The sequence below is a fragment of the Dendropsophus ebraccatus genome, chromosome 1 (genome assembly GCF_027789765.1).
Source record: "Dendropsophus ebraccatus isolate aDenEbr1 chromosome 1, aDenEbr1.pat, whole genome shotgun sequence".
In the NCBI taxonomy this organism is placed as follows: domain Eukaryota; kingdom Metazoa; phylum Chordata; class Amphibia; order Anura; family Hylidae; genus Dendropsophus; species Dendropsophus ebraccatus.
Genome location: NC_091454.1, coordinates 27,413,972 through 27,430,385, shown reverse-complemented (window position 1 = coordinate 27,430,385; position 16,414 = coordinate 27,413,972). Strand labels below are relative to the sequence as shown.

At 42.0% G+C, this 16,414-nt stretch overlaps 1 protein-coding gene across 3 annotated transcripts in view; it reads right to left on the bottom strand.

Moving 5' to 3' along the window:
• RNF130 (ring finger protein 130) overlaps positions 1-16,414 on the bottom strand; it is a 152,859-nt gene that overhangs the window by 15,975 nt on the left and 120,470 nt on the right. For 2 of the 3 annotated variants that reach the window (XM_069969163.1, XM_069969164.1), the window contains exon 7: positions 7,653-7,857. In XM_069969163.1, the coding sequence (XP_069825264.1) occupies positions 7,653-7,857 (205 nt within the window). Of the gene's footprint in view, positions 1-3,046; positions 3,141-7,652; positions 7,858-16,414 lie in introns of all 3 variants that reach the window. The other variant, XM_069969162.1, reaches the window with a different exon arrangement.

Here is a 16,414-nt window from a genome sequence, read left to right as displayed (position 1 = left end):
GGACAGCTCATTTCATTACGGTGCAGGCTCTCAGAAAGAGATCTTATTCAGTGCAATGTATTGATCCTTCAATATAATAGGTCTGATGGACTCGCTCTAGTTTATCATAAGCGCCGCAGGCCGGCAAGGATCATAACTCATAAATGACAGACACTGAGGAAAATGAAGCCATAGAGCTGCCACAGGGGAGGGTGCATTAATATAGAAAATGTACACGCATTCATTTGAATCCTCAATGAGAAGCTTCTTAGTGCCCTGAGTATAGGAAAGCAGTTGTGTAGTAGGCAGGATTCATAAAAATGGATTTCAGGCCATATTTCCTGTCAGCGTTTATAGGAATGAATAGAAAATGTATACGTAATATAATGTTAGGTGATTTATAACCCTATTAGCTGTGTACCAGACCTGTTGCGTATACCAGTCTGGATGAGGACACTGGGAGCGGTAGGGGCCTGTAACTGGTACAGGTTAGCATGCAATAAAAGCTAATGGAACTAAATAAATGAAGGGGCATGAATCTGTGTGTAGGGCAGAGTAAAGAAGGATTCATCTATCCACAGTTATAAATATCAGATTGGTGGGTTATTACTAGGCAGAAAGTTTGGTTTCACAAAATTCTGAACGCTCAAGCATTTGACTCCTGGTGGCTTTGACTCCAGGCTGCTGAGCATTTAGTGTTTCCCAAATTCAAACTTAGGGCCCTATTACATGGAGCGATAATCGGCTGAATCGGGCCGATTATCGCTCTGTATAATAGAACGATCAGCTGATGAAATGATCATCGCCTGATCGTTTACTAAGGTCCAGACCTATAATCATCGTGCGTCAGGCGCATCACTACGTGTAATAGCGATGCATGGCCGACGGGTGGTGATTGCAGAATAAAACAATAAAGTATTACCTTATCTTACCACATTCCCTGGTATCCTCAGGCCCTCCCCTGACAGGCAGCTCAGCTAATCACTGGCCGAGACAGGACCGCGGTCAGTGGCCTGTCATTCCAGAGACTGGTCCAGAAGGGAACAGAAGGCAGAGTTGCAGACACAGGGGAAGGCCTGAGGACCCCGGGGAATGTTGTAAGATAAGTAAATACTTTATTATTTTACACTAAAGGCAAGGGCTGCACAGACATCGCTAATGATGCCCGTGCAGCCCTTGCTACCTGATAGTGAGTAAACGACTAGCAGATCAGCACTTGTTTACACTTTATGATCGGCCCACATAATAGGACCCTAACTCATCTCTAGTTATTACCACTGCACCCCCACCATCGCTCTTGCTTAGCTTCTTTCACAAGCTCTTGCAATCAATGGGGATCCCAGAAGTCATAGCCAACCAATCCAACATTTATCTAATAGAAATGTAATAACCGTTCACAGAGAGCATAACCCTAATGTGTGATGGGATATAAAAACCTACATGTCCTACTCTAAAAACCTAAGCACAGGACGACCTTCTAATGCAAAAATTATATATTGCACATCATTGCGTCTATAATAATCTCAGAGGTTTACTCCTTTATTTTGCATAGTAATAGTGTATATGGCCATCCGGTTGTCAAGTCCCTACAACACTGTGGTGTCATCGGCTGAAGGTCCAAGCTGGAGGCCTTCATAATTTAATCTCACTGATTACAATCCAGTAAAATCTGCGTTATGTGATTCTTGGCTCCTTTTATCTCCACATACTATATTCTTACTTATTATCATATGTGGGGTTTTCTCTATCTCTACATTAAAGAACTCGCAGTGATGAGGACTAACAAGCCCAGGGCTGGTATAACGTCTGATGTGCTAAACACTGGTGGCTTTGGATGATCAGTTAGTGGCGGCCATAATAAGGAGAAATTTGCATAGCCCTATCCACTATCCTTAAAACGCTTCAACCCAAGCCACCAGACTCTCATTAAATAACTTACAGTGCCCTGATCACACACCTCTTTATGCGTCCTTATATTCTGTCTGACAATTCAGGGAATTCTCAAATGGCCAACCTATACTTTCATTCTATAAATGTTACTGTAGAATAAAAACATATCACAGAATACTATATTTTATATTGTGTATATATATATATATATATATATATATATATATATATATATATATAAACTTTTTTTTTTTTTTTACTTTTTATTTTTAACTTGGCACCCCAATACCTGCCTACATTTAATGGAACCAATGATGTGGATTACCCTGATGAAAAATGGTGGAAGATTTTCCTCTAAGAGCTACTAATGGTAACCTTAACCAGGAAAACCAGTCTTGTTTATCTAGGACAGGGATGGGGAACCTTTGGCCCTCCAGCTGTTGCAAAATTACAATTCCCATCAAGCTTTAGCAGTCCAGGCATGATGGGAATTGTAGTTTTGCAACAACTGGAGGGCCAAAGGTTCCCCATCCTTGATCTAAGATGTCCTATGTTACGGCCATGACTGGGTCCAAACACCTTCTACACTAGTCAACTGGTATCTTATCTACTGAAAAATACTGACCTCCTCTATTAATAAGGGCCGTATTACACGTCCGATCTACAAGAGGAAGCGAGCACCGACCTGTCATATTAGCGCTCGCTTCCTCCTCGTTCCTCGCCTGCTGCCTGTGCCAATACACGAACATTGAGCGGGGTGACCGAGGGGTGCTGCAATAGGGGCTGCCTGGACAATTTTTAGATTGACAGCGGTCTGCTGCCACTGCTCCTGTTACATGGAGCGACGGCCAGCAGACCATCGCTATCATCATCATGTATTTAGAACATGCCGAAAGACAACGATCAACAGACGTTGTGCACGTCAGCTAATCACTGGCTTTTAACATGACCTATTACACGAAACGATCATCAGCCGGAACGGCCGGTAATTGGCCAGGTATGGCCAATAATTGTTGCGTGTAATAGGACCCTTAGGCATCAGACCCATAAAAGGATGGTCTGAATGGAGCCTGCCAAACAAAACCAGCATTGTGTGTCACTGTCAAACATTGGCTCCTATGTAAGTGGATTTGCAATAAACAACATACTTATAAGACAGAAAGACATTGTTACTTACTCTGTGGCATACAAGTTAGCTGTGGCTTTGATGATCATGTAGCATAGCGTAAGGGCACTGAGAAGGCCAAAACTGGCAATAATGAACCATTCTTCTGTTGACAAAGGAAATGGGAGGGAGTCACTCTCGACAGCAATTTCAGCAGCAAGGCCAACACATCACTCCCATGCCCAAAGGCTGAAGGGAACAAGAAGAGGGGCGGCTTTTTTGGTGCCGCACCACAGGACGGAGCCGACCGGCAAGGATGGAAAGTAGAGATTAGTAGAGTTACTTGTAGGAGAAAGAAAATAGAAGAATTAGCAGGAATTGACTGTACACAGAAAGGATGATCAGAGGGAGCCAGGACAGAGCGAATGACCGAGAGCGTAGAGATCAGTAAGTGGAGGCGAGGAGGTACAGTGCAGAGAACACACGCGGCGGATACGTTTATTTTCTTAGTAGACACCAGGTTATTCCATTTAACAAAACAGCCAAAAAAAAAAAAAAAAAAGCATTTTTATATGTTATCAAAGTTAAGGACAACACACAAGACGAACCTCATTATATATTATACCATATATACCATGGATATTTACCTAAATAGGAACCCCAATACCACAGATTATTATTTATCATATAGAGAGGAGCGAATTTAGAGTAAATTTGGCATTGTCCAAACCTAAATTTTCTGCATTTAATTACTGGTGGATGAAGTTGGATGCAGCCCTAAAGGCTGCCTGGAAAACACGGATCCAGCCAGATCCCGCCATGGATAGACTCCCTAGGGCTGCATCCAATTTCTTCAGCCACCGGTATTCAAAGGCCAAAAGTTCGGGTCCAGACGAGCCCGAATGTACTCTAGAGATAGACACTTTATCAGATCCTGACTGACCTTACTATAAGTTAATGGGGAACATCAGGCACCACTGGTATTGGTCTCGCATGTGAACAAAGCCTTGTGTTATTAAGTGTGTACATTTTTAGATGTCATGCTTCAACATGGTTTTACCGCTCTGTATAGGCCAGTCGGTGGTTTTGATGGTTCAGAACTGCTGAAAGAATCACTATTAGGAATCTACAACTTCCCGCATCATCTGACAGACCATGGTTCTCGGCTCATGTTGGGAGTAGTAGTAGTAGTAGCAGGAGGAGGAGGTAGTTTTGTTCCAGGATGAATAGCACTACTTGAAGGGAATATTCTTTAGACTGCTTACATTACATCTTTATGATATAGAGCACAATAGGACAGACGTCTGACAGTAATCTCTCTCATTACCACATACATCATATGTACATTACACAGTATAAGCTCTTTACCAGTGTTCATGATGATGATCAGAATCTCTCATCCACATAACAATGATAGTTATGAATGTAGACATTTTGCATTATATGAGGCACATATCATTTTATCTACATGTTCCCAGCCCTGGCGGACGGCTGCCATTTATAGCAGTGACAGTACAGGGCTGTGCTGTACATTCACAGGGGTAGTGCATAACAGGACTGGATTCTGCTATGGTTTTCATAGCCCGTTCTGTAAAAGGGGACACATTATACATAAGTAATGGGTGTAGTTTGGGATTTGACAAAGTTAGGGTGTGATAAGAGGGCGTACCTCTTTCCTCAATAAGTTATTACATATCAGCAACTTTTTTTTTTTAATTGGTGTCAGTAAGTCATACAGATTCGTAAATGACTTCTATTTAAAAATCTTCTATTTAAAAGTATTCCAGTACTTATCAGCTGCTGTATGTTCAGCAGGAAGTGATGTTTTACTTCCAGTCTAACAAGGTCCACTTTGCTGCCACCTCGGTCTGTGACATGAACAGCTAATGGAGAGGTTTTCTATGGGGATTTGCTAGTGCTCTCAACAGTTCTGGTCACAGGACAGAGGTGGCAGCAGAGAGCGCTGTGTCAAACTGGAAAGAATACACCATTTCTTGCAGGACATACAGCAGTTGATAAGTACTGGAAGAGTTGAGAATTTTTAAATAGACAATTTATAAATCTGTATAACTTTCTAACACCAACTGACTTAAAAACATTTTTTTTCCTCTAGAGTACCCCTTTAAAGAGGACCTGGGTAAATACTTCCATTTCCCAACACTATGTATGACTAACTTGACAACTGGGGGTTACCATTTCCATTTTAAAGGGGGTGTGTCCTACACAATCTGGCGCTGTGCAAGAACTATGGAAATATGCCCAGTTGTCAATTTATTAAGTGTTTTCTAAAAGAAATAACAGAAGAATGTAATAACGCAGGTTTAGACCAAGTTGCCTCAGCACTGTTACTATATGAGGAATACATGCGTTACTGGTAGGAAGGTAAAAGGAAAGTAATCCAAAGTGGTGGATGTCCCTATGTGTCTGTATTACAGAAGGCAGCGTAATAATGTTAAATAATTGCAATGAAGTAGACCAGCCATGTATGCCCTTTATTTACTTGTGTCATGTTAAACACGGTGTAATATTTTGTAGGGTTTTTATTCATGGGTTCGCATACACAGGGGATTAAATTAATTCCATGATAAAGGGTAAAAATTAGAGATGAGCGAACCTGGAGCATGCTCGAGTCGATCCGAACCCGAACGTTCGGCATTGGATTAGCGGTGGCTGCTGAACTTGGATAAAGCCCTAAGGCTATGTGGAAATCATGGATATAGTCATTGGCTGTATCCATGTTTTCCAGACAACCTTAGAGCTTTATCCAAGTTCAGCAGCCCCAGCTAATCAAATGCTGAACGTTCGGGTTCGGATCGACTCGAACCCGGTTCGCTCATCTCTAGTAAAAATTCATTGACTATCCTGAGCTCAGATCCCAATTTCTCTGTTTATTTAGCAATGTATTTAAATCAGTTTTTATGGTACATCACGAATCCTGTCCTGCAGCGGGTCACATTACACACCTGGAGACTTCTTACACGTTTCTGTATTCATCTTACCACAACAGCTCAGAAGAAGTTTATCTGTGTCACCCACTGGCCGCACTAATCAATTTGGGACAAATACATTTTTTTTTTTTAATGTTTCCAAAAATTCAGGTTCAGCTGAATCTGAAAACTTTGAGATTCATTTTGGGCGAATCTCTCGGATGTAGTGCATATGGTGCTCTACACTGAGAGGCATGCATGCATAGGGGCAGGGACCCTTGTCAAAGATAGGAGTCCCTGTATACTGAGCGAGCTGCTTTTTTTCCCCAATAGCTGTCAGCCAACCAATTATTAATCCGACAAGACCCTGCTTGAAACATTACCAATGTGCTTGGCCCAGCATATGTTCTCAATTAGGAGTGGATAGAACCTTTAATATTTTGGTTTATTAGAACGGATGGCCACCAGTACTTGAAAAACAATGCTTGATATCATACATATACAGATACTAAGATGTTTTATAAAAGACCAAAATGCGTCATTGTTTCTTCATTGTACGCCCTTGTTAAACCTCCATTGTCAAATTGAGTATCAAACCTATTCACCATAAATGTTAATGGAGTAAAAGCCCTTTCAAAACTCATAAACTCATCAAAGGACAATGTAATTCACTTCAATCTATAAACAGTATGCAGTGAGCTCCAAAGCTCCCTCTAGAGGTGTCAGCAAGGGACCAGCATGTGTATACATCTATTCTAGAGTTCTAGGTCACAAACAAACTTTACCCACCCGACTGTATCTAAAGTTCATGTTTCTTTTTTAGCTTAAAACATAACTGGATTCAGAAAAGAGACGGACCAAGTTAAGGTTGTCAATGCACCACATACAAACACAACTGTAAAAGAGAAGTCAGTAATATCGTGTGAAACACTTGTGTGGGTTTATAGTTTGGTAGAGATGGGTAAATTCTAGCCAAAGAAGTTCATTACTAGTTATATAGTATACCAAGAACCTTTTACTTTACTACTGATGTTCAGGAACCATGTCTGGATGACATGTTTAAAAAGTTTAGATACACATTAGGCACAGAGGACAATGGTGTATGGGTAATGTGTCCAACAATGTATGGCAGTATGTTATGTACAGAAGTGGAGCGGTAACTGGTTTTGGTCTCTATTCAGTCTTTGGCTTTCCTCAATGTATTGTAAGTAGTGTTGACCAGACATTTTGGGTTTGGCAACGTTCTCTGAACACGAATGCTCAGTAAGTTTGTTCAACAATCGATGTACATGTTGGTTACCTTAAAGGCTACAAACACATTAACTAAGGTCCTTATAGCATATGATTTCCTAGGTGTAAGCTTTTGAAAGAACACACACATCATGAGTTACCAATAGAGATGAGCAAACCGGGTTTGGGTCGATCCGAACCCCAACGTTCGGTATTTGATTAGCTGGGGCTGCTGAACTTGGATAAAGTTCTAAGGTTGTCTGGAAAACATGGATACAGCCAATGACTATATCCATGTTTTCCACATAGCCTTAGGGCTTTATCCAACTGCAGCAGCCACCGCTAATCAAATGCCGAAAGTCCGGGTTCGGATCGACTCGAGCATGCTCGAAGTTCGCTCATCTCTAGTTACCAATCAATTCCTGGTAGACTCCTGCTATGGACCCAATAACAACAAATATGGCACATAACAGCATATAACATATAGTTCAGTCAGGCAGACAAACCCAGGTATGACTTACTTGTGACAGCTATGTTGATTTCTCCCGTCCTTGGAGTGATCTCTCCCTCGTGTGGGAGCTGTGATATTGCAGAAGAGCGTAGGGACTCCAGAATCAACGATCCCTCATCCACTGGGTCACTTGGTGCACTTCCTCGTGAACTTGGTTGACTCCTGGTAAGCCGCTCTACATCGAATGCTACATTATCGCTGCATGGCACATTAGTCTGGGGGAAAAAAATAAAAGCAGTGAATTTTAGGAACTGCTCCACATTACAGAAAGAAGGAGAATAAAAGTAAAGTAACAAAAAGAATCAAGGACCCTGTATTGCACATGTAATAAAATGACTACCACCTTGCATGTTTCACAGCACTCAGCGGCATCATCAGATTATCTGACAGATTTTTTTAAGCCAAAGCCAGAAATGGATTTGAAAAGAGGAGGAATCTCAGTCTTTTTTTTTAATTACATTTTCTCTGTGTATAATCCATTCCTGGCTTTGGCTTACAAAAATCTGTCAGATAATCTGTTGGTGTAATAGGGCCCTTACTATTGTTAATGAAAACATGACCACACTCAAGTATGTTTCTAGTATGTTCTTTGAATGCATATGTATATGGCAGAAAATAGGCATCGCATACTACACACATTTTTTTTTTCTTTATTAACTTTTCAAAATTTTTTGATAAATCGATAAAATCTGTGAATTCAAAACTTTGGTTCAATGCATTGGTAAAACTGTGAAATAATATGGCACACGAATATTCAGCAGGTTAATCCAAGCAATTAGACTACTTGGTCTATCTGCGTCTTTCAGGATGTGCCCTGTGTGCTACCTCCATATGGTGCTCAGGTATTAATATATTCCTGCTGCCTTCCCGGGCTTTGATGTGTGTGAGATAGTTTAAGTACTCTTATCCTCTACAAAGCTCATCCAAGATGCTCTAGAAATAGAATTGCTTTTAGCAAGCCACAACCTGGCCTTATGGGTAGAAGAAGAAATGACTGTGGATCAGGCAGAAGAATCACCTGTCATATGTCACAATGGCCAGGGGACCCTGATGAAGATGGCACAGCAAGAAACCATACGACTTATATCATGTTTTTTTTTTTAATTTTTCACATAGTTTTAGTCCAGTTCTATTAAATACTGTAGGTACCATGTAAAATCAATATAAATAGTGACGTCATGCAGTATGTGCCCATTCAGCTCAACTACAGCACATATTAATAATTTACCAATCATACATGGGCAGATTCTACTTCAGAAAGAAATTTTCAAAGATTTTAGCTGTGAGGACTTCAGATTTGTAAATGCAGCTCTTAGCTTTAATACAAGTGCATGACAGGATCAGTAGGACATAAGTCCTTTGGGGGCGCTGTTTCTTCCAGCTGGCATGGGTAAATGCTGTATTACACAACCCGACACCTGTCTGACATGAGCACCAATCTAGTTTACTGGGCCTATTACACGTCTCGGGCTGCATAAACAAACGCTGGATCGTGCATGCGTCCCTCTACGTCTTACATTCACCGATCAAGACGCAAGATGCAGTGGACGTGCACAGGAGAACTTTTCAGCACTTCAGGTGGGTGAGTCCACAAAAAAGTTTTGATATGTTACAGAGTTATTAGTAAGAATATATAAGATATATAAGATATATAACATAACCAATGGCAATAGAGGGGAAACGCCGGGCAGCTACTATCCTCATATGGAGGTACGTTGAAGAGAATGTATTTTCCTTGGATATTTGGAAAAATTGAGCACAGCAAAATCACATACAGTCGCAGTGCACGTGCCTGCATGTTATAAAGGCCGGGAAAACCAGAAAATCAGCTTCACTTTCCTACATAGCTGTGGAAAGCTATTGAACACAGTACAAAGGACCTGCCAGTCTCTGGAGAAGGGAACTGCCTGAGGCAAACACTGTAAAGCAACATGCCCAAGGTCACCGCCAGAGATGACAGCGGAATTCAGAACGAGGAGACGAATTGAAGTCTGCACAGAGCGCTGCAGTCACGTATGTGCTGCTGATCCTCTGCTACCACTGTACTGAGAGGGATACGGGAGGATGGTTAGGAGAGCAGCCTGCCCAGGACCAGCTGCCAGTCAGGATTTTAAAAAAAATGGTGACAGAATAAGCTGGAAGGTCAGCCATCCCAGAAACAGATCTAATATATAGTTGAACAGAACAGGACTGACAGGACAACTATGTTTCTAGGGAAACGCTTTCTAAATGTGTGATCACGTGATCAGTCGTCAGATCTCAAAACTTTCAATTTTGTAAACTTTCATTTTCTTTTGGGAAAACAATTAAAATCAATTAGAACTTTCACAAATGGCATTGGAGTAATTATAAAGGGATGAAGATTTTAAAGTTGCCTGCCTGCTGTCGGTGTGCGTTAATGCGGACAGTAAATGTGGATGACACCTTCCTGCATGCAGTGGATAATGGGTGTCTGATTCTAACAGTAACAGATTCGTTTTACAGGTCCGATTCAGCCGATTATCGCTACGTGGAATAGAGACAACGATCAGCCGATTTCACAAGCACCATGCTTTACCGAAGCATGTTGCAGGTCTTCTCTTGCGCTCCTTCTTCCTCCCTGTCCCACGCGCAGCAGCTTCAGTGCGGCCTGTCTTAGCTGCAGACCGCTCAGCCAATAACTGTCCAGGACCGCCACAACCAGTGATTGACTGAGCGGTCTGTCAGCTCAGTCAAGCCACACCGAAGCTGCTGCTGTGCGCGGGGTCGGGAGGAAGAAGGAGCGCAGGAGAAGACCTGCAACATGCTTAGGTAAAGTATGGTAAACAAGGGCTGCAAGGACATCGGTAAAGATGTCCCTGCAGCCCTCGCTAAACGATTATCAGGCGGTGTAATAGGCCCAGTAAATGAGCGCTGATCTAGCAGTGTATAGATCCACACAGCCGACATGTCCTGATAAATATTGGGCAGTACTCTTTGGTGACGTCACTCCAGCGCTCATCACTGCAGAGCGCCGTGTGAATTTCCAAGTGGAGCGGGCCGGCCGGGGTGGATCGGTGCATTAAGGGTGATAGCCCCGCCACCAACCTCATTTACATATCTCATAAATTACAAAGTCCCCGAAAAATGGCGCCAAGGATCAAGGTAAAAATGCATTTAACCTGCTGATAGTTTCCCTTTAATGCTGTTAGGTTCTGTGCATCTCTAGTAACAAGGCCACTGAGATAGAAAACAAGGAGGGGGCAGGGGCCACAAGGAGCTGGCGTCTGCTACCAGCCTTAGGATTGCTGCCATAGAATTGCTGTTCTCCGGCCTCTGCTGTTTTCCCATTTTCAAGAAAACTCAATAAACCCTTTAACCTTTAGTTGCATAAAACAAACTATATCTGGGTTAGACCAGACCGGTATTTTGGATTTCTTCAGGGCAAAGGTTTAGTTTACTGCCCTGTTCCTATATGTAAACACTACAGTAAAGTCAAAGTGTCTTGCTGGCATCCCCGGCAGAGAGTTTCTTCTATATTTATATCAATTTATTACATTATTACTATGGCATAGTCCCCAAGAAGAAGTGCTTCTAGATGATAATATCTCCATAAAGGACAAGGACAATATGGTGGCACATAGTAATACAAGGACTTCATGTGCTTCTGTGCCTAAATATCACTTTATGGTTCTTGCTTATCTTGGTATACCACCCACTATGCACTTAGGCTGCTACAGGCATCGGCACAGGAGGGACATTGGTTAACAAAACTTGATCCGCAGGACCTTGGGTGAAATGGCATTGTCAATCAGGGTTCTTCACACTGGGTATAGTGAGCGCAAATGGCAATTACATATTCAACGCCATTATTCCTGCCCAATAAAGCGGAATGGAAAATCTAATTGGCAGATGAATACAAATGGGCCAAGACAAGCAAATACCGAGGACTACGACTGAGACGGCCCTGGCCGTCAATGGATCTGCCTAGCTTCTATAGAATCTTTGTATATACCATTCATCTTAAACCTATTGCTCTGCTCCTCAGACGGAGGAGGTTACAAGGCCTCCAGCTTGGCGTTTAGTCTTATCCTTCGCAGAACACAGAAGTCCTTCAGGGCATATGTAGAGGACTGCTAATCTTTGCAGAAAAACAACTTGTCCTCTTGCCTCTTATGAAGAAGTGCTGCATAATTTTGCTCTTAAGCACTATGTCTCAACAGGTCTCAGACGTACTCAAGACACTGAAGAGCCTTTGCAGCTTGATCTGCGCTAATGTTGGATTTCGCCCCGGCCTCTCTGTCTGTCCGGCTCCCAACTCTCAACCTGTTTACTTCCTCTCACGCTTCATTAGTCAGATCAACATTCACAGCTTGCTTAATGGCCCCGTGATATTTAGGAAGAAATGTACAAGGCATTGTAAGGTCACATGTGCCCTGGATTATGGATTATGTCATGCATTTCACTAGGAACCTTGTGCATACAAATAGACCAATATATACACTGTCCACTATAAGAATTTCAGATGGGCTCTGTATACTTGTCATAGTAGCATCATAACTGCACTTTCCTTCATCTGCAGCAAATTATGCTACATGGTTATGTAAACTGAGAAAAACCAAGTGCCCCCGACCCACTAGAGCAGCAATGGCCCCAGTATGGTGGCTATCGGGCCCTAAAGAAGCACATGCAGCTGTAAAGCCCACAATGTGTGTTCACACAATGAAGAAATAAAAGAAAACAAAATTTCAGTATTCACTGACTCCGCAGGAAACAGACACCCAGCACATTAGCCGTCGGCTGGTAGCGGTTTCTGCCGGTTCTAATGTACGAGCATTTTCAGGAAGTTTCTTCATCTCGTGATGGATGGTTGTTATTACTTAGCAGTCGTAATACAAGAAAAATAAGAAAAAAGCCCAGAAAAATACCTGAAATCAAGACTGTCAGATTGTGATTGTAATATGGACTGGGAATCTATACACTACAAACCCGCAGTCTAGCCAGCAAGATGGGGGAGCTGGAGGTCTTGGTTCTGGAGGAGTCCATTGATGTGGTTGGTGTGACTGAGACATGGCTGGACTCCTCACATGACTGGGCTGTCAATATTCAGGGATTTGCGTTGTTCAGAAGGGACCCGGTGGGCAGAAGGGGAGGAGGAGTAAGTCTGTATGTCAGAAATTATATTAAAGTGAGTGTAAAAGATGCAATAGTGGGTGATGACTGTGATGATGTGGAAGCATTGTGGGTAGAACTACAGAAGGAGGTAAAGAGTGAAAAAATTATTCTTGGTGTAATCTATAGACCCCCCAACATTACTGAGGGGATAGATGGTCAGTTGAATAGACAAATAGAGCGGGCTGCCCGGGAGGGGACATTAGTGGTAATGGGGGACCTCAACTACCCAGATATAGATTGGGGTCACGGTTCAGCTAAAACCACAAAGGGGAGGGAATTTCTTAACCTCCTGCAGGATAATTTTCTGGGCCAGTTTGTGGAGGAGCCAACTAGAAGTGATGCCTTGTTGGATCTGGTTATTTCTAACAACGCTGAGCTGGTTGGGGATGTCACTGTCCATGAACACCTGGGGAATAGTGACCACAATATAGTGACTTTTAGCTTAAAGTGTAGAAAAGAAAAACATGTTGGGAGGGCAAAAACTCTTAATTTTAAAAGGGCCAATTTTCCTGGGTTAAGGGCAGAACTTCAGGGCATAGACTGGGAGCGGCTGCTATAACATACTGATAATAAATGGGAAATCTTCAAATCCACATTAAATAACTGTACTGCCAAATATATTCCTATGGGTAACAAATATAAACGGTTAAAATCCAATCCCACATGGCTTACAACCGAGGTTAGAAGGGCTATAAATGAGAAAAAAGGGGCATTCAAAAATACAAATCAGAGGGGTCAGCTGTAGCCTTTAAACATTACAAAGAAGTCAACAAAACCTGTAAAAATGTAATAAAAGCAGCAAAAATTCACAATGAAAGGCAGGTAGCTATAGAAAGCAAAAGAAACCCCCAAAAATTCTTCAAATATATTAATGCAAAAAAAACAAGTTCAGAGCATGTAGGACCCCTAAATAATGGCGACAGGGAATTAATAACTGGGGATCAGGAGAAAGTTGAGCTACTTGATGGGTTCTTCAGTTCTGTACATACAAAAGAGGATGGAGCTGTGGTGGGTGGGGCCAATGCTGCTAACACATGTAATGTACTGAACTGGTTTACTATAGATATGGTCCAAGATAAATTAAATAAATTCAATGTAACCAAAGCTCCAGGGCCTGATGGATTACACCCCAGAGTTCTTAGGGAACTCAGTTCTGTAATTTCTCTACCCTTGTATGAAATATTCAGTGATTCTTTGCTTTCTGGTATTGTGCCGAGGGACTGGCGTAAGGCAAATGTAATGCCGATCTTCAAAAAGGGCTCTCGAACTTCCCCAGGTAACTATAGACCTGTAAGCTTAAGGTCCATTGTGGGGAAACTATTTGAGGGGCTTATAAGGGACTACATCCAGGAATATGTAGTGGCTAATAGTATTATAAGTGATAACCAGCATGGTTTTACTAAGGACAGAAGCTGTCAAACCAACCTAATATGTTTCTATGAAGAGGTAAGTAGAAGCCTGGATGGGGGCGCAGCTGTGGATATCGTGTACCTGGATTTTGCTAAAGCGTTTGACACAGTTCCTCATGGACGTCTGATGGGTAAGTTAAAGTCTATCGGTTTGGAAAATTTAATGTGTAACTGGATTGAAAACTGACTTAAAAATCGTACCCAGAGAGTGGTGGTCAATGATTCCTACTCCGAATGGTCCCCGGTAATAAGTGGTGTACCCCAAGGGTCAGTACTGGGCCATCTTCTGTTTAACTTGTTTATTAATGATATTGAGAATGGAATTAACAGCCATGTTTCTATCTTTGCAGATGACACCAAGCTTTGTAGTACAGTACAGTCTATGGAGGATGTGCAGATGTTACAGGATGACTTAGACACACTGAGTGTTTGGGCGTCCACTTGGCAAATGAGGTTCAATGTGGATAAATGTAAAGTTATGCACCTGGGTACTAATAACCTGCATGCATCATATGTCCTGGGGGGAGTTACTCTGGGGGAGTCACTGATGGAGAAGGATCTGGGTGTACTTGTAGATAATAGACTACAGAACAGCACACAATGTCAGTCAGCTGCTTCTAAGGCCAGCAGGATATTGTCATGCATTAAAACAGGCATGGACTCTCGGGACAGGGATATAATATTACCGCTTTATAAAGCTTTGGTGCGGCCTCATCTGGAGTATGCTGTCCAGTTTTGGAACCCGATTCATAAAAAGGATGTTCTAGAGCTGGAGAGGGTACAAAGACGGGCAACTAAACTAATAAGGGGAATGGAGCATCTTAGTTATGAGGAGAGATTAAAAGAATTACATTTGTTTAGTCTGGAGATGAGACGTTTAAGGGGAGATATGATTAACTTATTTAAATATATAAATGGCCCCTACAAGAAATATGGGGAAAAGATGTTCCAGGTAAAACCCCCACAAAGGACAAGGGGGCATTGTCTTCGCCTGGAAAAAAAAAAGGTTCAATCTCCGGAGGCGACAAGCCTTCTTTACCATGAGAACTGTGAATCTGTGGAACAGTCTACCACAGGATCTGGTCACAGCAACAACAGTAGAGGGCTTCAAAATAAGGCTAGACAAGTTCTTAGAGCAAAATAATATAAATGCATATGTATAGAACCTATCACCCCTCCCCCTTCCCTGTATCCATCCCCTCCTTGGTTGAACTTGATGGACATGTGTCTTTTTTCAACCGTATTAACTATGTAACTATGTAACTTTCATAGTGATGCCTTCAGGTTTGGTCATGGCACTGAAGAAGTTCATTGGAAGAATAGGAATTACCTCTGATCCTTGTGGTTGTGACAGGATCAAGGCTGTGTAGTACCAGGGCCATTCACATTTGATAGTTGATGTTGGAACAAATGATTGTCTGATGAACTACTGTTTTTCAGAAACTGCTATACAAGTTTTAGATTGGCCATAATCGATGACACTGGGCAAAGGACGGGGATTATGGAAATGCTTTGGCAATATTTTGGGAATGTTCCGAGAATATTAAGGGAACTTTCTAAGAATATTCTTTCGTGAAAGATTATTTATGAATGATAATTTGTGAACAAACAATCTCTCATCCAATGCCTGAAATTTTCCAACATGGCTGACTTTTTTTTTGGGCCAAGTCGGCTAAAATTACTTTAATTGTCTTACTCTTCGAATGATGGTTTCGGTTGAAATCGTTCACTTTAATCAACTTTAATCTAAGGTGTATGGGCAACTTTACACTACCGTTCCTGCTGCTGATCTCATATGTGCGCAGATGCAAGATCATAAGGTAGAAGATGTATGACATGGTGCGGCAATTGGCAATTGGCCAAAGCTGCCTATGATATACATGATAAATCATGGGGTGGAAAGGAATCGAATTGAAACATTGGCGTCATGCTCTAATAGGGGTAAGGTATGTTCACACTGAGGAATAGGTGAGGAATTTCAAGCGGAATCCAGGCTTAATTTTATGCATATGCCGCCCGTCAAATATGTACAGAGCAATGTCCCATTGTGTTCAATGGTATATCCGCTCTGTTGTTAAGCGGAATTTACGTGCGGAATGTTCTGACACGAACTGCTTATACCAGTGAGTCTAATTTCATCAACTAAACAGCCCCCCAAAGTGGCAAACGGGGGAGGGTGTTGGAAAAAAACAAGCAAAAAAAAAACACTCCAACAGTTGGTGTATTTTAT